Raw genomic sequence first — 25605 nt, 5'->3', positions numbered from 1 at the left:
AAAAATTACTGACAGGTGGATCTCTGTGAGTTGGAGGCTAGCCTGGTCTACATAAAGAGTTCCAGGCTAGCTGGGGCTACATAGTATGAGACCTCATCCCTAAAACTTACTGAATTAATTACACAAGACTAATGTGATAGGCTTCTATGGACATTCACACTGAAAGGGAAAAGTGCAGAGTGCGTCCTCACTCTGAAACTCCAGTTTGCTGCGGCTGGATGATGCAGTCACTCTTGTGGAAGGCTGAGAGAGGAAATGAATGGTAGTAAGCCAGCATAAAGGAGTACACATTGGGCTGAGAGAACCCGGAGAAGGAATGGGCAAGGAGTCTGTGGGGATGGTGAAGACCAGGACAAAACTGGGGAATAAGGGACAAAGACCTCCAACCTAGCCCCCCTTCCTTAGCATGCTCTGATGTCATCTTAGGATCAGGTCTCAGCATTCGCCTTAAATATCTTTAAGATCAATAATCTTCTGATTCCATGTTAACAATTCCTGTGCTTTTGATGAAATGTAGGGTATAATTTTTAAGCCTTCCATGTTTTTAAGTTAAATGACAACACTCTGAAAGTGTGTGTCTATTTTCTGGATCAGAAATTAGTCCTGCAATAGTATAAAAGGCTTAGAAAGTGACTGGTTTGCTCTACACGAAGGCCAGTATATGTACTAGTTTTGACTTTTAAGTAGCCGCAGGCCATATTGCTCAATAAAATGAAGAATGCATAGAAATTATTGAGAAGTACATTAATGTGTAGGCATATTTGGGTATTTGGGTAGTAATTCTCTCTGCATGCTGGAAATAATACAGGCCTGTCTTGTGATCCTTTAAACTTGGATTTCAAAGCAAAATCCTGTCCTATAAATAGGGAGGCATTTACTTTCCAAATAACTACTTTGTAGCTAGGATTCTGAGAGTCAGCACTAAATGAATTAATAATATTTGCTTTTCCTATAGCTTGTGACTTTTCATTAGCATATTGGTATGGTTTACTAATGCCTATATTTTTGCATTCAAAGTTCACTGTTAACGAGAGTAGTGCATAAGCCCCGGAATCTCCCCTCTCGATTGCCAGGAGTTTGTATTTTTCCTTTTCCTCTGGCTATTCATCACTTATCAGAAGAGCCTGAAAATAAGTAGTCAATGCTGAGTCGTCAGGGAGGCAGATTGCAGAGGAAGGAAGGGGGGGGAGAAGGAGGGAAGTGGGGCAGCAAAGCATTTCTAGAGTTTTTACATTGTAGGTTTTGGAAGCCTGTAAAGATGATTTGTCTTTAAATAAGGATACTCTTTGACATTTGCTTAATAGGTTCAGGTGGTGTCCTTTGGGGCTGGGGCAGTCTGCAGGTAGTGAAGAGGCATGCACAGTCAGCCAGGACAGCTCAGCTCTGCCACCAGCTGTGTGCTGGAAGCTTAGGGAAATGACATGCTAGTACTTTCTCCATTGATCCAATGCTTGGGGCACTTTGATCCATGAACTGTTTCTGTCTTACACTGACCTGTATGTTAATAGTTACTGTGGTACACAAACCGTCGATGGAGGGATAAAATTGTGTCAGGAAGTATTTGCTTTCGTGGGACTTTGCCAGGACAGTGCTTGTTTAGTAAAGGCAAATGCTATGTGATAGACTCCTCTCAGAATTCAGTGATGTGCCCCCAGGTCTATAGCTCCTGAGTTCATTGCAGTTATGGAGAAAACGTCAGTCCCATTGCTCTAGCACGGCAAAATGGCGACAGAAGTCCATCTGTTTTGAAAATCATCGTGGCTAGGTCAAGCTGGCTTTCTCAGGTAGGGTTTTCTCTTTCCTCGCCTCGTTACTGCAGATGGCAGGAAGGTGCTGGAATGCTACTAATGCCACGTGCCAGCACTTAAATAGATGAAGACTGGACACGAAGAGTGAAGGAATTTGTACTCATTGACCACTCTGCTATTTAAGAAGTGCTCTATTTTGCAGTATGTGTTTATGGGATTTCATTGCTTCTTAATTTTACACAACCAAACATTATCAGAGAGGTTAGATAGCATAGCACACTGCTAGTTGTATTCTAAGTCACATCTGTTTGACTCCAAAGCCTATGTTTTCTTCAACAGTAGGAGTGGACAGAAATCCCAGTTGTACTTTTTTGCATGGGCTATTCGGGCAGAATGCTACAGCCAGCTATTTACTTATTTACTGCTGTGCTGTTGGCAACGCTTACTCGGAGCTTTTATCTTTGTCCTTTCACCAAGTAAGGTTTCTTTTGTTGCTTATTAAACATCATCACTTAGCAGCAGACTTTGGTCTTTTGGTAGACTTTGCAGGGTTTTTTGTTTGTTTGTTTGTTGTTTTGATTTCCTGAGTTGTGCGGTGATGGCTTTTGGCTACAGGGCACAATTTCTCTTCAGAGCCTTCTAGAAACCTCAAGTGAGAGTAGTTGGCACCTCTTTCAGAGTCTCCATGAAAAGAGCCTGCATCTAAGATTGATTGCTAATGAGTCACTTTGAGTGCTCAGTCACACAGCATGTGAAATCATAAAGGAAGAGCAGAGTGATTTCAGCTTGGCTTCACTTTTACGTATAATGAAGCAATTTGCAGTTATCAGATCCTTAGTTATGTATCCACTGTATGTGCTGACCAACTTAATCTAGACATGGAGACCTGGAAGAGTTAGTGTGATCTTTCAGTGTTACCAAATACATTTCCTCTAGGACTGACTTTGCCATCTGGTGGCTCTATCTTGGAATGATTTACATTCAAAGTACAGTAACGTGATGGCGTGTTTTTAAAACTGAAAAATGGTCAGAATAGACAAAACGGCTTTGTTGGAGACAGGGTCTTCTATGGTCTAGACTGGCCTTTAAATCAATATGTAGTTGAGAATGACCTTGAACTCCCGATCCTCCTGAGTGATTATATGCACGTGATACCACACCACATAAGATCAACAGATTTTATTTTGTATCCATTATTTTTATGAGTATGTGTGTGCCTACAACTTTATTTGCACCACAAGTGTTTCAGAGCCCACAGAGGGCAGTAGAAGGCATTGGATCCCCGGGAACTGGAATTGAGGCAGTCAGGAGCCACTATGTGGGTGCTGGGAGCTGAACCCTGATTCTCTGCAAGAGCAGCAAGGGCTCTAAACCACTGAGCCAGCTCTCCAGCTCCAAAGCCAAGAAATTTTAATCATTAATTTCTCCTCTAGTATTTCATCTTTGATGACAAGTTTTTAGTGGGTGGAGCTGTTTAGTGTTGCCATTTTCATATGGTCTATAGGGGCTGTTCTGGGGGGAAAGTTTACTGTCCTTGGTCTAATAGTACATACGGTGTTTTCTTCAAATAAATCCTTCCTTATTTTTCCCCATAGAGAGAGTTGAGCATAAAGGAGTAATGGCTGAGCTCTTCTTCGTCTCTTTAGCCATATTCATTTTAATGAAGAAATGTTTGACCTTGACCTACCCTCTCCCCTGACCCCACCATGAGCTATCACATGGGCATCTGGTCTTACTCAGAACACTGCAGGGGCACGACTTGGCATATTATACACTGTCTATTGGCAGTCTGTCTACCTGACAGAATAGCAGGTTCATTTCTGGATTCTTGCCCTGGTTGGCTATGAATTTTTGCTTTCAATGAGAGGTCAGAATGATGTCAGTTTGTAAGTATTTGAGGAAAATTGCCATCACCAAGATACTTTTAGGAAAATTTAATGGAATTCTTCCTCCTCCTTCTCCTTCCTTCCTTCCTTCCTTCCTTCCTTCCTTCCTTCCTTCCTTCCTCCTCTTCCTCCCCTTCTTCCTCCTCCTTCTGTTAGCATACAAAATGATAGGTTGCATCATGGCATTTTCTTACTTTCTTTTTATTGACTCTCCCTCACCATGGGGTCTCCCCCTCCTTTCACGTAGATCCCATTCTGATTTTCAGTCACATGTAGTCTATTATCACAGGTGCAATTATTTGGTTTTTGTTTTGATTTAGTTTTGGTTTTTGAGATAAGATTTCTCTATGTAGACCTGGCTGACCTCGAACTCACATAGGTCTGTCTGCATCTGCCTCCAAAGTGCTAGAACTAAAAGTGTGCACCACCACTGCCTGGCTTTTTTTGGTTTGTTCGTTTGTTTTTACAGGTGTTTTTAAATGTGACTTTTACAGACCCTCACTTGGATCAGAGTTTTCATGTATATTATAATATGAACATAATTTACCTGATTAATATAATACTTTGACCAGTATAATCTATAGCTATGAATTAAAAATTCAGAGGTCGAGAGAATTTTTTAGCAGTGTTTTAAATCTGCCAACCTAAAAATTATGCAAGCTCTTTTTTTTTCAAGAATTTGAACTTGGCACATGCAAAGAAATATCTGACATTGCAAAGGTGGAGAGAAATGTCCATTTCTTTCTGGCCTCGCTGGTTCCAGGGAGATGTAACTGTGTGTAAGAGAGTAGCTGCTGTTCTAGCAGGCTGTGCTTCCGGAATAACCGACCTTGCACTTTCTGTTGTACTAGATTTTATCACGCATATTTTAAAGTCATCTTAGTTTCCTTTCCCGCCCTGTAGCTTGGAGTTTACATGTTGTACTTGGAAGGCAATTTTTTACACAGAATCCTCAAGTTTATCCCCTTCCAATTTTGATTTACTGAAAAACCAATATATCATATAGTCATGATTATTCTCAGTGTTAGATTTTGGTTTTATTTTAATGCATTCCTTTCCCATTGCTTTGTAACAAATTACCATGAATTAGTGGTTAAAACCTCATCCACTTAGTGTCTCATAGTCCTGCACTATGTGGTTAAGTTTTTCACTTCAGTTTTCATAAAGCTAAAAAAACTCAACACATTGTATAGGTACTCTTTTGAAGGGTCTGAAGAAGAATCTACATGGACATTCATTGAGGTTGTTAGCAGAGTTCAGTTCCTTGGGGGACAGAATCCTAGCTGGCTTATCTCTTTTTGCTGGGGCCAAGAAAGAACATTACTCTCAGCTCAGAGAGGTTTCTTGTAGGTCTTGTCATGTGACTTGTTCTTAGGACTGGCCTTAGAGAATTTCTGTCACATGGAATTTTCTGTCTCATGTTTCACATCTTTGACTTCTGTCTGCGACTTCTAGACTTGAATGTAAAAGCCTCTTGTGGTTAGGATGGTCCTATCCAAATGAGCCCACTTTTTAAAAAAAGACAGCTAAGCTTTCTAAACACAATTATGGGGGTAAATCCACCACAGTCTGAGTCTTGGGATTACACAGGGCATGTGCCTTTGGTGTGGGGGTCTCAGGGTTATCTCAGCACTATTCCTATAGCAATTTAGATCAGTGTTTATTAGATAGCACTGTGAAAAATTGGCTGTGGAGACATTCTGAATGAAAAAGGAGATATTGCATCTAGTTTTGGGTTTCAAAAAGCAGTTTATTGACAAATCCAACAGCAGTTTGCATGGTAAGAAGACAGCAGGATTTTTTTGTTGCTTTGTCTAGTTGGTTGGTTTTTAGAGACAGGATTTCTCTGATTAGCTCTGTCTGTCCTGGAACTCACTCTGTCGATCAGGCTGACCTCAAACTCATAGAGATCCACCTGTTTCTACCTCCTGAGTGCTGGAATTAAAGGCGTACACCACTACCACCTGGAAGAAGTGTTCATTTTACTGAGTGTTCATGAGAGTTTATAAATAACGGGATATTTTAAACCTGTTTTACTTTAAACCATCTTAGGAGTGATTCATCCTTCTGTTGCTTAAGTATTCTATGGCATAAATCACAAATAATTCGTAACAGGATAAATTAAACTTTTGCTATAATTTTAGCAGGAACTCAAGTTGGTACTTGTTCTTCAGTAATATTACATCACTTACATGGATTACCTAATTGACTTTCTCTGCATCTGGAGTTCTGCGACTATTATTGTTTTAGAAGACTAAACTGGAGTTCTTCACCAATGGAAATTCAGCACACACAGGGTGTGTCATTAGTCTGTAATCCTAGCAGTTGACAGGTGGAGCTGGGTGAGTCAAGAGTTCAAGGCCAGCCCTGGCATAGTGAGTTTGAGCCAACATGAGCACATGATACCTTCTCTCGAACAAACATGCGAACAAAATCAAGAGATATGATATTAAAATGTTTTAGAGGTAAACCATCATAGTTAGTCCAAAACCTTACTGTCTTGTAGCAGATCCAGCAGCAGTCAGCCTTTCAACCTGAACTTTTCCCAAATTTATCCAAACTTTCTGTGAAACCCACATACATTTTTGGATTTCAATTTTGTATTCTTTTAAGATGAATCACTATTAGGAAAGTAGCTGTAACTGTATATTCACCAACCAGGCAAATTTAGTGTCTTTACAGATTACTATTTTTTATAATTTAAATACAATTGTCACAATTTGTGTGACAGTTTGTTTATTCAAAAATACTCTAAATGTCTGGGCGTGGTGGCACAAGCCTTTGATCCCAGCACTTGGGAGACAGAGGCAGGCAGATCTCTGTGAGTTCAGGGCCAGCCTGGTCTACTTGGTGAGTTCTGGGACAGCCAAGGCTGTTACCTAGAGAAACCTGTCTTGGGAAAACCACACAATAAAATAAAATAAAATAAAAACCTATCCAGTGTCAGATGTCTGCTACATTTTAAGGATATAGCCCTGCATTCATGAATATTGTAAGAAAATCTGTCTGTTTTATGAGTAAAACAAATACAATCAGTTTCACAGAATGTATCATCTGATTAGGAAAGTATTAGAATAAAAGTGCTTATTTCATTGTATAGCATCAGATTGCGAATTAAACTAACTAATTGCTTTCTTCCTTTCTTTGTCCCTGTCTGATCTTATTGCCATAAGAAATCTTGCAACTTTCATTCTGGCAAATAAATCTGAGGAGTATGTTGTTGCTGATCGACTGTTATTGAAAATAGCAACATGACAAATTAATTGTGTTGTTGAGGAAGTGAAATTGTGTAATAAAGTGAGTCTCCTGCTCAGTTCTGATAGAATTGTGCCTTTCAGCAAATTGAGGTTAGTGATTTCATCCCGAAGATCAAGTTGCAGTGATTTTCATCATGAGTGTCAGCCAATCATAGAAAAATAAGCAAGTTACTCAGCAGATGTCAGAATCTTTCTAAAAAGATTTTCTCTGTGGGCAAGCTGACACTGGTCCTACCAACGGCAGGAGAAGATGGTGATGCTGAAAACTTCATCAGATGTATTTTAGTCATGTTTTCAGGTTCATAAAATCGTGTGCAAACATTCTCTTTTGTTGCCTCTAACAATACTTGTAAAAAAATGGAAACTTGTTTTGTTTCGTCTGTGGATAATTTGTGCTACTTTATCTGGAACAATAATAGCATGTTATAGATTTGCAAACCAAGGATGAAACCAGTTACATATACGTTTCTTGCCAGCAGAATACAAGGGAATGGGGTGACAGCTTGTATGGGGTGAGAGACTTTGATACAGTAATCAGAGTCATCACTTTTCTAGGCTTTGATTTAGGTCTCTGGGTACCACTTAGCCATCCCTAAATCTGTTAGAAGGTTGGGATTCTGGCCCCATCACTTCTCTTATGAAGTGTGTTTATGAGAATACTTCACATTGCTTGCATGGACTGTATGAACTATGGGGTAAGAATAGCTGATTCTTTGATATAGTTTATTGGCATTGCTGCAGCTTTATGTTGCTAACTGTGATCACGTGACCCGGAGGAAAGCACAAATTACAACCGCCTTTCATTTTCGGGCTCCACCACACCTTGCCTGATTTTTTTTTTTCTTTAGCAATTCTGAGTATCTTCTAATACATAGTACGTAGCACCCCACTGGGTCTTCAGGTGCCCATATTTTCCTATTTACCAGCTCTACTTTGGAATGACAGTTTGTGGGCAGAGGGCACACAAAATTTCTTTCTGAACACAGATGGTGCAGAAAGCATCAAGGTCTTCATGGACTTCAGCTACTTCTTGCTAAAGCAATCAAGGCTGAGTGAAGAGAATTGAATGAGGAGGAAAAGCGTGAACAAGGAGCAGGGAGCCAGTAGAGATTTATGAGACGGTTTAAGTGGGAAAACAAGGTCAAACGGCAATGGTTTGTTTTCTTCTCTCTACAATCCCTCCTCCATCAGTAGAAGAGGCTGTTATCAGTGTCTAGTGTTATGACTGGGCACATCCTTCCCGGGACAAACATGCTGCAGTCTGCAAAGCCAGCAGTAGACTGCAGTCCTCTGCAGTCCAGCCAGGTCGGCAGAATTTGTGTAACCGTGTATTCTTTATAGCTAGACTACAAAATTGAAGGTGTGTCTTGGATGAGGCATTGGAGGGTAAAACAACGAAAGTTTTTTCTGTCATAAGACAGACCGCTCTAGTGTTTTAATAACATTTGGGCAGGGCAAAGCTAAACCTGACCCTCACATCACCCCTACATATGGACTTCCTTGATATTCAGTCTGAGTCACGTAATTTAATTTTCTCCTAAAAGTATTGTGTGTTATAGTTTCATTTTGTCATTCCATATGAAATGTCCCATTTGGTATTTTCGATTGGATGCATGAAAATATTTAAGGGACAACTAATCGATTGATACTATCCTGGGAGCACATTGATCTGCCATGCTAACAGTAAACTCCTTTTGTGATTTTTGCAGCCCCGACAGCCCAACCCTGACTGGCGTTACTCTGCCTCGCTGAGAGCAGGCATGCACAGGTATGTATGTATGTCCGTCTGTCCTTCCTTCCTTCCTTCCTTCCTTCCTTCCTTCCTCCCTCCCTCCCTCCCTCCCTTCCTTCTTTCCTTCACTTGGGAGTAACTTGAAGTGGGCTCTGTTAGATAAACTGTATCTCCTCAGGCCAGAAGCAGCTGCTTAAATTGAGATGCTTTAGAAACTCTGCCCGGCGAATGCAATTATTTTTGTCTCCATGATTATTTCTTGAAACATTGGAAGTAATTAGTGCCAAATGCTTATTGAGTGCTGGGAAATGAAAATGTCATTTGGAATCATGGGCAGGTTTCTGTGCTTTCATAAAAATTCCTACAAGGACGTGTCAGCTTAAAACCTTTATATCAACTTAAAACTATTTTAAATTTCCTGTGACAATTCCAAGCCCTTCATCCCCTCTCACCTACACTTCCATCTCTCTCTCTCTCTCTCTCTTTTAAAAATTTAATTAATACAGATTTAAGTACATTATAAATGTATGCACATTTAAAATACATTATAATGTGTATACATTATAACTGTACATACATTGTTTCCTGTTTCACATTCCTTGTTCTCCTGTCTCACCCCGACTATTACATACTGTTAGCCACAATAACTGATAGCTATTGTTGTTTGCGTTTGCCCCTGCCAGAATCTTCTGTCTTCTCCACCAGTTTGCTCTCTTATTTTTACCAATATCATGGGCTCTTTAGAGAGGAGCCATGTTCAGGACTTTATTGAATATCTGGAGACCAAATCTAGCTTGCTTTAGATCAACTTAGAGTAATAACATTACTCAAGACTCGGATTTAATATAGTTTTGTCTTGTCTACTTTGTCTCTTTGACAGTAACTGATTCCCAGAGCTGATGTGTCCATGCCATGGGGCCAAATGAAAGATTCATTATTTGTGACTGTCTTTGGAAACTAGATAGGGAGGCTCAAGAAACTAATGATTGTATTAGCAAAAGGATTTAACTTTGAAGAAGAAATGAACTCCAGACTTTAAGCCCCTCAGAATATCTGGGCAATTATTAATTGGGTCTTCATCAAACCTAGGCCAGTGTCTAGAGAGAAAGCTGTAGAGTAGTATGTGTAGAATTAATGAAAATATAATTTTAGCTCATTAAGCATGCATTAGATTAAAATAAATTAATGCCTTCTCAAGCTTACAAGTGATCAGAGATCATTATGTGGGTGCTATTTCTGAAGCAGGAGCAATCAGGGAAGGACTGAAGATTGGAGCTGGCTGGTTGAGATGTCATGCTGGAACCAGGGTCATGATTTTAAGCTAGAAGCACTCATGCAGATGCTGTTCTGTGAGGCATCAGTGGAATTCTTTCTACTTATTAGAGACGAGCTGTGCTTTTGTGTGCAGCTGAGATGTTTGTGGAGCTGGGCACTAGGTAAACCGAGCTCCTTTTACAGTATCAGCTTTTGTCATTGCAATTGAATGGAAGTTTTGCTTGAAAGGTACCAAAGCTGTGAGGTGCAACTTTTTCAAAACTGTTTAAAATGAAATATTAAAGGAATTAACACTTTATTGTTCTGGGAGGCAGAGGCAGGCAGAGCTCTGTGAGTTTGAGGCCAGACTGATCTACAGAGCTAGTTCTAGGACAGGTAGGGCTGTTACACAGAGATACTCTGTCTCAAAAAAAGGGGGTGGAGGGGGCATTTAAGTGGGTAAGGAAGGAAATACAATTTGAAACTAAAACATTGTGTCTTTTTCACAGTGCAGTGCACTGAACATGTATTAGAACCAAGAATGGAAAGAATGCCCGCTCTTTACAGCGCACTGGCTGCTTGGCCTGTCTAACCCACTCTTCACAGCGCACTGGCTGCTTGGCCTGTCTAACCTCGGGCAGATTTCACTCTTAGTTTCTTTTTTTAAATCTGCTTTGAGCTAAACTGGTTGCAGGGAAGTTATGTTTTTATATCCATATAATTTGTTGGTAGATCAAAAAGCTCCCAAAGGACATAAATACTTGGAAAAAAAAAACTTGGAAAATTCCAGGTTAGAAATGAAGGATAACAGTGTTAAGTCACAGCTCAGTCAGGGGATTTCTACCCAGTGTGTTTGGCGTGAAAGAGCAAGGGACTACTGGATGCATAGATCCCCTTTCTCTTCTACTTATGATCCACTGTCTCATGGGACTCCTTCAGTCACTGAGGTTTTAGTAATTTTTTTTGTTTTGTTTTGTTTTTTGAGACAGGTTTCTCTGTAGCTTTGGAGCCTGTCCTGGAACTAGCTCTTGCAGACCAGATTGGCCTTGAACTCACAGAGGTCCACCTGCCTCTGCACCACCACTACCTGGTTGAGGTTTTAGTAATTTAATTTGAGGATAAACAAAGATCTAATTTAAAAGTGTCCTCCAACTTGGGGGATTTCCCCAGATACTGGGTTGGGAGCTTCTTTTCCTTCTTCCTCTGTCTGGATACATTTGAAGCTCTTATACGAACTAACTGTAGACAAACATAAATAGATACAGTATTCTTCCTGCCCTTGGATAGCTTTATTTCTCTCTGCTAGCCTCTAAGAGTCTCTCAGGTTGTGTCCCAGCAGTGTTTTATGCTGAATTAATCTCTTCTGAATGTGGATCTATGAACCACTGGATTTCTCTGGTCTTAGGATATGTTGGGTAGGTCACCTATTTGTAAAACAATACAGAAAAAAATCAAAGTAATGCTAACAATTAGTCAGGGCTGGTGGCAGGCTGTAGTAAGGAGGCCTCTTGTTCATCCCGGCTGCTCAGAACCAAAATAACCACACAGAAGCTGTATTAATTAAATCACTGCTTGGCCCATTAGCTCTAGCTTCGTATTGGCTAACTCTTACATATTTATTTAACCCATTTCTATTAATCTCTGTATCACCACGTGGCTGTAGTTTATCTGCTAAAGTTCTGGTGTCTGTCTCCAGCGGGGCTACATGGCTTTTCTATGACTCCACCTCCTTTCTCCCAGCATTTTGTTTAGTCCTCCCCAGCCACATAGCTCTGTTCCCCTATAGTTCTGCTATAGCCCAAAGCAGTTCCTTTATTAACCAATGATAGTCACAGCATACAGAGGGGAATCCCACATCAGCAAGCGATACTTTTGTTACCGTCTGCCCATTCTACTGTTTCTTGTAGTTTATCAAATAAACTTTTCTTTCAGAAAAACTAACAAAATTGTTAGTTGGTCTGGGTATGGTAGCATATGCCTATAACTCCAATGACTTGGGAGGTCGCTAGAGAAAAACAACAACTTCAAAGCTAGCTTCAAAGCCAGTCCTCTCAATGATATGTTGTCTTTAAATTATGAAGGGATGGGAATGTAGCTCAGTGATAGAGATCTCGGCAAGCATGTATGAAGCCTAGAGTTCAGTTCTCAAGTATGCCCACCCCACCCTCCCAGGAATGAGTTGGGTAGCCATTTTTATTACTGCTGACGATACTAGTGTGTTTAACCTGAGCGTGGGTTGGGAGTTTGGAGAACCAGCTTCCCTCATCAACACTGAGGGACAGAAATGGCCTTTTTCCTCTTGTGGGTCTTTTGTTAGATTTAGTGGGCACCACAAGGCATTAATGAAAACCAAAACTGCCATCAAGACAGAACACGTTATTATCACTGTGGCACAGCAGGCGGTATGTCAGCAATGGTACTGCAGTTTTGCAAGGTGACTGCTCAGCAGTAATGGCTGCAGTTGAAGCATGAGCAGGGAGTGTTAGCTGCAGCCCTCCCTTTGTAGTGGAGACAATTTCTGAGGGCAGGAGGAGAGTTGGAAAAGCAGTCATGGTCTAACTGTTATCTGGGTCTCCATGTTTACTCAGCTCCGTGCACCTGGAGGAGGCGGGCATTCTTCGGGCTGGTCCAGGAGGGCCTGATCAGCAGTGGCCGACAGTATCCAGTGCGACACCAGGTAAAGACTCAGGATCTCTCTCCTCTGGCTCGGGTTCTGGAAATGGGTCAAATACCCTGGTTTTGTAAGAGACGGCTCCTTTTCTTCCATACAAACACTATATCTGTCTATACAAAGATGTTTTGATTTTTTTGCTTAGAGTTCTTCAAGAGTTGAAAATAGATAACCGTCTACGGCCATACCACCCTGAACACGCCCGATCTCGTCTGAAAATAGATAACCAAGAGCCTATTACACCTATTTTCATTTTAAAGACTGAAAAACAGAAGTTCAGGAATGAACTCACAGTCACACAGCTTCTGAGTAACAAGAGATAGGGTCAAACAAGGGTATCCAGGCATATGTGACACGGCTGCAAAGCACGGTGCCTCGTAACAATCCGCCCAGATTAAAATGCATACATGCACACACACCTAACAGATGACGTAAGAAGGTATACGTGGAAACTTCTTTCTAAAAATGACCTGATGCCTTTCAAATGATTAGCCTAAATAGCGTGAGCAGCTAAGGGCCTATTTTTGCCGGCAACTCTAAGGATTTTTCGTTTATTCTAATCAAGCAGCATTTGCTATTTATGAGTGTTTCACAAGTCAACTAAAGAGTAAGATTTGTTAAAAACGCACAAGTTGAACAATTTATCAGACAGTTAATATTACCAGATGGCAAGGATAAGAACATGTAAGAGTTCGTTGGACAGATCTGCAACCCCCGTTCGAATGAAGAAATGAGGAAGGAGTGTGTTCTCCGAATACTAAATGCTGTAGGATGAGAAGACACCTAGACATGTCAGAGCTACTCGAAGCCATACATGAAGTCATGCCTGGTCACCCTCCCTACCTTTAGTCCTAGTCTTGTTGTCATGAAGACATTATAGGTTAATTTGGTGAGCTAGGAGCTAGCTTTAAATATATCTTCTCATAAATGGCATTGGTTGGTGTAAGTTTTGAGTTACATGTGAAATGGGAATATTTATGGGTTATTTCATGTTTCTGACCCAGGTTTCTCCTTCAGGTTCAAAAGGATGTTAGGAATATATGTCCCTAATGCATACACACACACACACACATACACACACACACACTTACTATTAGTCAGCAAGTAGAATGCATCCAAGTTCTTTTTTTCTTTAATATTTTTTTTATTTTTGAGCATTTCATACACAAATACAATGAAATATGATTGTATCTAATCCCCATTTACCCCTTACAATTTTCTTTATATCCCCCAACATATCCCCTCCTAACTTCGTGTCATTTATTTTGGTAGACTGCTAAGTCCAGTTAGTGTTGCCTGTATGTGCGTGGGTGTGGGGCCAGGCACTGGAGAACTGGAAACCTACCAGTTGCCACATCCTCGGGTGGGGGGGGATCTCTCTCCCCCTTCATCTTTCCATTGCCAATAGCTTCTTCAGAAGGGGTGGAACCTGGAGGTCATCTAGCCCAACTGCCCATGACCCATGTCTTTGATGGAGATGGATGATAAATTTCCATTGCTCTCCTTCCTTGCTGGCTGCTGACAGATGACTCATAGCCCTCGTGAACTGGGTAGGGCTTACATTTTCCAATTACTCCGTGGTGACCTAACCATGCTCTTCAAAGTGCCTCCCCCCAACAATTACACAAATTTAAAAGGGTTCTCTTCTGCCTCCTGCCCTGTCCTTTGTACTTTTAGGCATTAGAACTCAAAATATGGTTTTTTGTTGTTTGGAGAGAAATGGTGCAAAGATCAAGATTGTGATTTAGAGTGAGAGGTGAGCTGCATTCCTAGGCCAAGACTATTGAGTGCACAGAGACAACGTTCCTGAACACGTATCTTTCAAATCGTTCTCTCTGTAAGCTGAGTATAACAACACCTTTGCTGTCGACTTGTCATGAGAGCGAAAGGAGAGAGAACGGCTGAGCACAGCGGTTGGCAGGCAGCATCAATGCATAGTAGTCAGTTTACCCCTTTTGGGGAAAGTACTTCAGTGGCGTGCAATCTGCTATCTGGCCTTGATTTATAGCCTCCTGATTAGAATTCAGTGGCTTCCATTTGTAGGCCCAGATATGGGTCCTTTGCGGTTACCTGGGTCATTCACACATCGACATTGTCCAGTCACCCACTGCTACCCTCCCGGGCATGGGGTGAGGAGGGCTTATTCGTTGGTCCCTGAAGAAAAGGAAAATGCTTTTCCAAACTTGGTTTTCAGTCCCAAACAAATCCTGCTTTTTGCTGGTTGTATCATTTTTAGTGCTTCATGGTGAAGGTGCAGTTGCTTCTGGAAGGTTTGTTTCTTGTGCTGTGGCCCCTTACACTTACGTCGGGGCTCTTCTTGTGCTTTTTATGCCGACACGGGCAGTGGCTGTGACCATATACATAAAGGAGCCTGGCCCTGCTGAGCCCTGCTCCTTATTCATGTGTGTGCTTCTTGGAGTTCTTCTGCTTTGTTGGTAAGCTGTTCATTTAATTTCACAGTCCGCAGAAGCCTAGATAAAGAAAACTGTATTCTGAGGGGATCGATGGAGGCATCATAGGTGATGTTTTCTGTAGGATAAACAAGTCAGGCATTAAATTGGTTAATTCTGATTACTGGCCCCTGCTCTTCAGCCTTGCTTTTTGCATAAGCAGACCTCCTTATTTCCCTCCAGCTTCCCACGAGACTGAGCACAGAGAAAATTAGCTCACCAGTGAACACACAAAGTACAGTTACAGCCCCTGCAAGGGTGGCGGAATGTGTTTTAGAGAGAGGGACATTAAAGGGTCAGACACGGACAGGTGGGATAACTTTTGAACTTTGCTTGGGCGAAAGCCCTGAAAAAGACTTAATGAGTATTCTCTTGGGATTAATTCCCAGAGGAGATCCCTGCCTGGCAGGAAACTGGTTTGGCTGTCTGCAGCGAGTCGGGCTGCCCTTACCTATCAGTTCTTCAAGGCTCCTCTTTGTCCAGTTCATCGAGTCTCAGAAGCTACCAGATGTGTGCAAGTGGATGTGATAGTGTACACATCGGCACAAGGGAAGCGGAGGTAGTAGCAGGATCTCAGACTGAGGCCAACATAACCTGCATGGGAGACTCTTTCTCTGAAAAAAAAAATCCATTCCAAACAAAACGACAATAAGATAAGAGGCAACTCTACCCACTAAAGCAACAGGAAACTGTATTTTAGAGTGGGAAGTCCAACTGAACCTGCAAGTGCCGCGTCCACGGAGTCAGCCGAGCGCACATGGAAAATGTGTGGCAAAGATGCATCTGCACCTGGCATAGGCAGGCTTTTCCTTCCTTGCCACTCTTCCCTAAATAGTGCGAGGTAAAAACGTAGAGAGCATGTTCACTGTGCTAGGCATTGCCAGTCATCTGCTGAGAGGACTACAGGGGGACTGGGACGTTACGGGCAGTCACTGCACCATTTGGTCTGTGACTTGAACATCAACTGAGCTGGTGTCTGTGGTGGTCCTGGAGTCCATTCCCCCATGGGTGACAGGGAGTAATAACTGTTCTATCAAAAGAGCTCAGGGAATTCCAAGGCACACAGCACTGCCAAAGATAACATTATAGCCTGTGAAGCAAGGCCCAGGGGGCCTGGGACTAAACAGTGAAAGATTAATTGGGCAAGATAGGCTCTTAGGCCATGAGGCTTAGCTAGAGGACTCGGGGTACTAGACTACTCAAAGTGTAGTTCCTGGGAGAGAGAATACCAACACCTATGGACTTGTTAGAAACTCAGAGTGTTCAGAAGAACTCTCTATGTGTTCTCAGGGCACCCTAAAATTTAGGAATTGGGCTAGAAGTGGGTTTGGTGATTCAGGTCTGTAACCTCTCCTACTCAGGAGGCTGCCAGCGGGGGGCTGCCAGTTCAAGGCCAACATGGACAACTTAGAGATATAGTCTCAACAGAAAAAGTGAAAAGAGCTCTAGAATGTGATTCAGTGCTAGGGCACTTACCTGTCACGTGGCACGTCCTGGGCTCAATCCCCAGTGCTGAAATCACAAATCAATAACAGCAAAAATAAATTAGGTTAGAGTAAATATTTCTGATGGGGCCTGTATGTTTAGAGGCTCGGAAACTGTGAGGAAGCCATCTGTTTATGATTCTTGTGGGAAGCCAGGGCCTTTCCCAGACCTGAGACATAATTGCTAAACACTGAAGCTCTGGCCTCAGAGCAACCTTCCGTGGAGTTTTTGCCATGCCAATGGCTGTTGTATGTCCCCAGGGCCTCTCCATGCTCAGTTTCTTTTTTTTAAAATATTTATTTATTATGAATACAATATTCTGTCTACATATATGCCTGCAGCATCAGACCCCATGACAGATGGTTGTGAGCCACCATGTGGGTGCTGAGAATTGAACTCAGGACCTTTGGTAGGGCAGGCAATGCTCTTAACCACTGAGCCATCTCTCCAGCCCTATGCTCAGTTTCTTTCTCAGAAAAAATGGACATAAGAGTCGTGACTTCCTTATGACATCATCAGAAGAATTAAATGACATAGTACACAGTGAAGAGCCCTTAGTCCATAGCAAATCAGATGACATAGTACTCACATAGTGAAGAGTCCAAAGAAAAACATTTAGTAAAAAAAACCCGATTTTTAATGATTTTTATGATTTCCCATAAAAGAGATGAATCTATCCTTTCTTTACCTTCAAAATGTAGACCCGAGTTTCTCTTCAGCGGGGCTGTGCTGCTGGGATTTTATTTAAGTGTCTGTCTCTCTATTTCTTTGTAGGATTGCTTTTGTCCTGGTTTGTCACATCTCTTTACCCTGTGGGAAATGGACACGGTTGTGTGTCCTACTTTTACAAGGGGATCCAAGCGCTTATTCATTTTGTAGATTTTTTGCCTTTCTGACCAGGCCAAGTCCTCAAGGAAGCCTCCCATCTCTAATCAGTCCCTGAAGAAACCATGTCCTGGGAGTTTTTTTTGGAGTCCATTTAGGGACGCTGTCAACATCTTTTATGTCATGAGTGAGTGCAGCCCCGCCTTTGGGGAGACTTTGGAAAGCATGCTGTTCCACTAACCTGCTCACCCTGGACCTCAGCTGTTGTCATGGCAATGCCGGCCCTGGGAGGTGTGTATATGTCCTTATTAGGCTAAAAAAATGATTTCAGGGATCTCGTGAGTGGAGCAGCTCCTCTCTGTGTCCTCTGCTGTCCCCTTCCGTTCGACAGTCCAAGAAAAGAGCTCTGTGCAGTGACCTCTAGCTGGGGAAAGCAAACCCTTGCAAGGTGCAATTTCATTGTCTGGGGGTGCAAAGCCCATTATTCTTAGTGGAGTTTTCTATGTAGCCCATGATATGCAAAGATGTGCTGGTTCTGGACTGGCCTGGAGGATGGTATCAAGGTGGCACGGGAAGAAGGATTAGCCCAGGAGAAGCCAGGAGGTTTAAGTCTTTGCTACTCCTGTCTATGTGTCCTTTCTTTATCTCCTGCTTGGACGGACACTCCGCACCTTCCATTTTTATTGACTATGTAGGTTAAAGGACAAAGTATTTTGGGAATGTGCTGGTGTTATCAAAATGTTTTGTGTATAGTAAATAGTTTTTTTTAGATAGTTCTATACCCCGTGTGTTTTCAGTATATTTCCTTTATACCAGTTTTCTCCAGGATTGGTAGCTCAAGGCAAAAATATAGCCAGGGTTGGAACTCTGACATACGCTAAAAGAACTCTTCCTTCTCAGTGACCTCAAGTGGAGACCCTAAGTCTTCTGGAAATCACCCAACCTTGTATGCACCCACGTGTGCTTCTTGACACACATTTTGAGGACATATACAGAGAGGGGAGATGGACATCAATAACCGTCCCCAAAGGCTGCAGTTCCTTTGGACCCTGCAGATGCAAAGCTGGGCAAGAAGCAGGACCTCATTATAGTTTCTTTGGTTATCACTGGTACATTTAATGTGTTGATTACAGTGGAGCAATAGAGTATGGTCCCTGAGGAACTTCCTCCTGAAAAATTTTGACTATGATTTGGGGGGGAAAAATCATATATTTTTTCTCTTGTTCAATACTTGTGTGGAGCCAGCTGTGATGATACACACAAGTAATCCCAGCACTCAGAAGGAGACGTAGGCAGAAGAATTGCCAGGAGTTCAAAGCTGGCCTGGTCTATATACTGAGTTTCAGGCCAAGCTATATAGCAAGATTTAATCTCAAAAAAAAAAAAGAAAGAAAGAAAGAAAGAAAGAAAGGAAAAGAAAAAGTAAAAAAAAAAACCATGAAATACTCTCTTGATCTTGCTGTGTTCTTTCAATGTTTTTGTTGGCTTTTTAAAGCCCTTTATCGCCAGAGTCAGGTTTCTGCTAGGGAGATCCTAATGTTGCAAAGAGCCTTAAAAAGGGAGAATTTAACCAATTTTCCTCTTGACTCAGCTCGGAAGACTAAAGACAAGAGGCTGCTTGTTGTTTGAGAGCTTTGTGGGGAAAAGGAAACGGAGGGTGGAGTCCGCACTTCCTTCTGTGAAGATCACTAGGATTGTTTAGATTGAGGGTCTGGGAACTCCTGTGTGGAAGGCACGTGGGCCAGAAAGGTCTGCTTCTGACCCGGTTTACAGTACAATTATCACGACCATTCAGAATGACCTTAAGCGTTGCCGTTCCAGAGCCTCTTGCTTTTGGCCTCACCCACACTGGCAAGCTACACGGCCTGCCATGGAAATAGAAAGGTACTTTTGTGGCAAGAATTTTTGGAGACGGTCAGCCAAAGGAACTTGAAATATTTGTCTTCCCAGAAGCAGTCAGCTTTGCTGTTGAAAAGGTCACTGCCTAATCTAGAGAAACACATGCAGTTCAAGCATTGGCTATAGACCAGGGGTCTCTTGGGAAGGGTCATCAGGCTTCCGAGAGCTGGGAATGAGCATGAGGATCGCAGAGGGGATTTTCTCCGCCTTGGCACTCAAAGTCTTATTGCTCTCAATCAGGAGAAGGGGAGGAGGCGGGGCTGGAGGCTGCTCTCCCCTGTCTACCTTCTGAAGGCAGGCAGGGTCTCGGCAGCAGCCTCGGTCACCTTGAAGAGAGAGGACTAGGCAAAGGATGGAGGATCAAGTACTAGAGGGGATATTACCAAAGGAAATCCAGGCCAAGGAATGTTTGCACTCCTACTTAAACAGGAAATGGAGAGCTTTGTAGAAGATACACCCAAGGGGTGTAACCACTGAAATCTGAGGTATGCAAAAGCAGCTTTGGGTGGCCAGATTTGGGTCTGCAAGAGAAAAGAGACGATGAGAAGTTTATTGTTACTTGAGTCATATCTCTTACCTGCTGTACCCCAAACCCTCAGTCTGTCGATCAGAGGTTTCAACATGTGTTAAAAAGAAAGAAAAAAAAAACTTAAAAATGAGTGAGGGTTGTTTTGTAGACAAAAGTCTAAACAAGCAAGGACAGTGTTGATGATCAAGAAAATTCAACAGTGAGTTTATGTCCAATGAAAGCCTACCCTGTGTTCAGAATTGTTGTTCACATGGCCTGCTGGACCAAAACTAAGTGATGAAGTACAGTTCCCTAGGTCTTCTCATTTGTATTTTTTTTAACTCTACAATGTAGATATTGTCTTGCTTAAAAACACAACTCTCTCATTTCTGTTCCCTTAATTACCTGGAGTCAGATGGATACCCCAAAACCCATGAAAGGGTGAGCAACTTAGAATAGATGCTCATTCACCAACCTGCATGAAGAGAGCCTGGACGTGCGGGGAGATCACTAGGTGTGTAAGCAGTTCTGAGGAAGGCCCATGTAAGTCTGTAAGTTTGATGATGAGCCACAGACTACAGAATTTGCCAAAGTCTACTAGGAGAGCAGTTCCCTACCCCCCATCCTAGGACTGGATATAGAACTCAGCACCTGTGTGTGCAAGGCAAGTGTTCTGCCAACTGAACATATTAGCAACCCTTCTTAGGAAAACAAAATGAAGCAAACAACAAACCCCAACAACCCGGAACCACAGAAACAGCTGTAGGGAGGTTTTCCTAGTGAATGTCTGAGTAGGAGGGTGTGTGTGTTGTGTGTGTGGAGGTCAGAGGACAACCTCAGGTGTCATTCCTCAGCTGCTTTCCACCTTTATTTAGAGACAGGTCTCTCACTGGCCAGCAAGCTCTAAGGATCAATCTGTCTCTGCCTCCTCCTCCGTGAGGATTATAAGCACACAACACCATGCTTGACTCTTTTTCACTTGACTTGTTTTTATAAACATCAGTCTGGGGGATCGAACTCATGTCTTTGTGCCTGTAAGACAAGCAGTTTACCAACTGAGTGATCCCCCCAGTCCTTACACTACTTTAAGAGAGACATGCATTATATTCCCTTGCTTCAGAGAGGAAAACGGGGGCTGATGTGAAGTCAGTGATGTCCTTACATCGCACAGCTGATCAAGGTGTTCAGCTCACTTTCATAATCTCAGTCGAGTGAAATGCCTACACACGCCAATGCTTAAGAAAAATTTGTTGAATTCATTAATGAACACAGTGTCCCAGACATGTTTCAGCCCACATCTTCCTGCCACCAAATCCCATTCACTTACCATGTTTCTGTCATATTGTCCCCATGGCAGGTGAAAAGCATAGTTTGATGGCTTCATTGTCCAAGCTTTAGGCCAGTCAGTGGCCTGTACTGGTTTCATGTGGCTGCTATCTCAAGCTAACATAAATTTTGTGGCTTTAGGCATCACAGATTATTATCTTACAGTTTTGGAAGTCAGAGTCCCAAATGCGGCTAAATCATGGTGTGTTCCAGACACTCAAAGCAGGACACGCTTCCCTCCAATCGCCAATAACTCGTTTCATCTTTCCAGCTGAGTACCCCTCCCCCACACATAATGCCCGTATTTGCACAACCATTTAGGTATTCTCTAAGAAATATATGATTCCTTTGTCATGTTTCTAGTATCTTTATATATCTTCCCTGGCAGAGTAATAATAGCCTTTCTATTACCGGCCTGTCTAAAGTAGTTGAGGACCTTTCTATCCTATCTCTCAAAATTCTTCCAGTGTCTACCCATTGCCCAATCCCAAAGCCCCTTTTACATTTTTAGTTACTTGTAACAGCATCATTCTGCCTAGGGGTACAAATTGCCCCTCTATATCCAAAGACCACCATAGCAAATGAACACAAAATAGGTAGTTTACAACAATGTAACTTGATTATCAAATAGTTTTGAAGATCAGAAACCCAAAGTAGGCTTCACAAGTTGGAAGGGTTACATTTCTTTTAGAGGTTCTCTAGAAGGTCTCCTGAAAGCTGGGCATGGAGGCACATAGCTGTAATTCTAACGCTGTAATGCTAACCACTGGGAGGCTCAGGAGGGAAGAGTAGAGTTCTAGGCCTGTGTGGGGGCATAGTATGGCACTGTCTCAAAAGTCATTAGAAAAATAAATAAGGGGACCCGTGTTTTTAGAGCTTTTAGAGACTGTCTGAATTTCTAAGCTTTTGGGCCCTTGTTTCAGCTTAAAAGCCAGCAATGTAGCATCTGCAAACTTTTCTCTTTAATTTCTAAGGACATTCTAAATGCACTGAGCTTGCCTTGCTAATCCATTATAATCTATCACAAGATCTTTAATCATATATGATTAAGATCACTTTTATCATGCAATATAATATATTCACAGGTCCTGGACATTAGGCTATGGACCTCTTTGGGATATAGGCACGGCATTTTCCCTACCATGGGGTCTTTGGTGTTCAGGCAGAGGCATCTGTGTGTGTGTGCATGTGTGTGTTGATAGTTTAATAAAGGTGAAAGTAAATTAAGGTACATATTAGGAACATAAAGTGGGTATAGTAATTACAGACTAGACTTTAAATCCTTTTTGAAAGCTGCTAATTGCACTTGAGACCAATTAATCATTTTTCCTCTCCAAGTCTTAACTAATTAAAAACAGATATGAGGTTGGTATGATGGCTAATCAGGTAAAATGCCCATCTTGCAAGCCTGACAACCCAAGTTCGATTTCTGGAACCCACCTGAAAGCGGAAGGAGAGAACCAGCTCCGCAGAGTTGTCCTTTGATTTCCATATGCTCACCATGAAATGGGCGCTACCCCCACATCATATACACAATAGTAAATAAATATGTGCAATTTTGAAAACAGATGCAAGGAACTGAATGGTCAAAGTTAGAATGATTATTGCTGACAAAGCTAGTCTGAAGACTATCATCAGGGCCTCCTTTTTCCAAAACAAAAGGGATGAAAATAAAAAAGTTATCTGTCTTCCCTGGTGGGAAGAGAGAGCTATCCTGGTTGATGCATTACTCGGCACAGGTTGGGAGACTAGGAAAGAATTTAGGTGAGGTATATTGTGACTAGGTAGCAATCGCTGATACGTGGCACAATCTATTTAAAATCAGGCTCTCCATGCCCCTCCTCCCCAGATGGGAGAAATAGTTATGTCCTAGGAACAGTAAACAAAGGAGTAGCAGTCAGGGTCTTTTCCCCCCCTGTTCTTTCCCAAGCACATCACCCAAATGATAAGAGAGTTCACCTGGTGGAAATTCCCCTCCCTGTGGACATGGAAAGGGAGTCGTTCCCACTACACTTTCATGTTAAGGCCTAAGTCTGACTGCTGTGTTCCTGCATTAACCTTGTTCTAAGGACTGGGGAGAGGCAGGAGAAGACATACCCGAAATCATCTGAAAGCTTGTCTGGAAGACTAATCACAGGGCATGGTAGCTGCTGAAAAAGGTCACTGTCCACGAAGAGATGCCAGGAAGCAGTCAATGCATGTGGCCTGTCTTCCCTGCTTTTACCATCTGTGCCTAGGAGGAAGGAATTAAATGTACAATCAGGATTTACTTGAAGAATGGAAGAGTAAGAATTAAGAGCCTGATTTGTGTGTGTGATGTGTGTGTGTGGTGTGTGTACACACACACCACACACACAAACACACGCACACGCACTGGCGGTTTGAGGAGTAGGAAGTGCTTTTGCCAGTATTCATTATCTTTCAGGGTTTCCCTCAAAGGTATTCCCTACATTAGAGACAGGAGTGGGGTCATTTGGGCCTAATACTCTGGGTTCATATGTGCCCCAAGGTTTGATTCTTAGGTGTACTTTGCATAAGAGCCTGGGTTGACACCAGCTTCCTCCTGAGATGTAACAGGCAAGGCACCTCAGAGTCTCTCTTCACTCCCCCTCACCCCATCCTCCCATTGCTGATGGTGCTAAGGCCTTGGGGCCCAGGAGAGAGCCTCCTCAGGGGCAGCATCCCCTGTTAGCTCTGCCTTCTAGTGCTGTCCCTGAGGTCTGCTGTCCTGGGACTGCTTCAGTCAGTGACCAGTGTCACTTCGATTTGCTTCTGTTAGACTAAGAATAAGTTGATTCCACATAATTGCCTCGGGGAAATTTCTTTCAGGAGGATGGTCTTTTTGGTGTGTTATCTGAATCTGGGGTTGTAGAGGTGTACATTAGCTTCTGTGATCTTTCTCACTCAGGGTCACAACCTTGCCTCCAGGATAATAGCCTCTAAGTGGCTGTGATTTGAAAGGCGCTAGGAAGATCTTCACACAAACCAGGGCCCAGGCAGGTTTTTACCATTCCCTGGCTGGCTACCAGCCTCAGCTCTTCTTAAAACCCTCATTCTTCCTGTTCTCTCTCTCCATCTTCCATTGTTCCCACACAGAAGTGAAATACCGCTCTCTTGCTAGAGCCACTTCCTTTGGCTTGGTTTCAATATTAAGTTTGGTTGGGACCTTCTATAGAACCATCAGCAATCGAGTAAGCCCTTATATATCAGAGCAAGTTCTAATTCAGGTGATAGGATTAAACTGTGGATGTGTAACAGTTCTGTCCTTGTAGTTAGTAGTGGGGAGCAGAAATGTAAAAAGAAGACAGAAGTACGATAGTGACGTGGTACAGCCCTGTGGGGCCTGGGGGTGGGCAATGCGGAGTGTGTGTGGGGGATGCTGGGCTCTCAGAACGCCTGACTCTGCTGGACTCAGTGAGCTCACCCATCTTCTCTGAGAGGACCCCCAAATTATTTACAAACCCTTCTTCTACAGCCATAAATGATGGGTGTGTGGAGGCCTGGAGGATGGCATTGGGAGTCTGGAGATTCTGTCTGATATTATTTGGCATTTAATATGATATGTAGCAGAATGGAAAGTTTGATGCAGAAAGGAAGAAAATTCCAGGCAAAGGAAACAATACATGGAAAAAAAAACAACAAGAAGTAAATAATCTTGGTGACTAGGAGGCCTGCACTTGGTGGGTGGGGTAGGAAAGCGAATGGGGAATGATTTCAGAAAGGCAAACTCCAGCCAGTTTTTACAGGTCTTAAATACTCCGATTTAAACAAAACAAAACAAAACAAAAAACCTGGTAGTTTTACTCTCTGGCAGTAGAGCCCCAGGGAGTTGTTTTTAGGAAATGCTTTAAAGCTCTTTCAGCTCTTCCAAATCTTCAAATACCAGCCTGTGAGGTGTGAGGCTGAGATAATAAGCTAATAAGAAAAGCCTTTGGCCTCTCTCAAACTGTACTGGCTGGTTTTGTGTGTCAACTTGACACAAGCTAAAGTCCCCAGAGAGGAAGGAGCCTCCACTGAGGAAATGCCTCAGATCCAGCTGTCAGGTTTTCTCAGTGATCAGTGGGGGAGGACCTAGCCCATGGTAGGTGGTGCTGTCCCTGGGCTGGTGGTCCTGGGTTCTCTAAGAAAGCAGGTTGAGCAAACCGGAGCAAGTCAGTAATCAGTACCCTCCCTGGCTTCTGCTTTAACTCTTGCCTCCAGGTTCTTTCCCTGTTTGAGTTCCTGTCCTGACTTCCTTCAGTAATGAACAGCAGTGTGGAAGTGCAAACCAAATAAACCCTTTCTTCCCCAGCTTGCCTTTTGGTCATGGTGTTTGGCTGCAGCAATAGAATCAAACCCCAAGGCACAAACCAAGTTTAGGAACTCTAAGATGGGGAAGTAAAGGGGAGGCAAAAGCAACATTACCCACCCACCCCCATACTCCCATGCTAATACATAGGGCTGGATTAAGAATGTTCTCAATCAATTTAGGGGAACCTGGTAGATAGTGTTGATAGTGAAGGCAGGTGTGTTTAAAGCTGACTTTATATGACCACAGTTTACTGAAATAACACTTCACAGTGCC

The 25605-nt window shown here is 42.6% G+C and overlaps 1 protein-coding gene across 12 annotated transcripts in view; it reads left to right on the top strand.

Moving 5' to 3' along the window:
- Positions 1-25605, top strand: part of LOC142847796 (protocadherin alpha-7) — a 207052-nt gene that overhangs the window by 162249 nt on the left and 19198 nt on the right. For all 12 annotated transcript variants that reach the window (XM_075968847.1, XM_075968850.1, XM_075968848.1 and 9 more), the window contains exons 2-3: positions 8601-8659; positions 12466-12554. In XM_075968847.1, coding sequence (XP_075824962.1) covers positions 8601-8659; positions 12466-12554 — 148 coding nt within the window. The remainder of the gene's footprint in view (positions 1-8600; positions 8660-12465; positions 12555-25605) is intronic.

Source organism: Microtus pennsylvanicus, chromosome 4 (genome assembly GCF_037038515.1).
Source record: "Microtus pennsylvanicus isolate mMicPen1 chromosome 4, mMicPen1.hap1, whole genome shotgun sequence".
Lineage (NCBI taxonomy): Eukaryota > Metazoa > Chordata > Mammalia > Rodentia > Cricetidae > Microtus > Microtus pennsylvanicus.
Note: the sequence above shows the minus strand (reverse complement) of the source record. Positions and strands in the feature narration are given on the sequence as shown.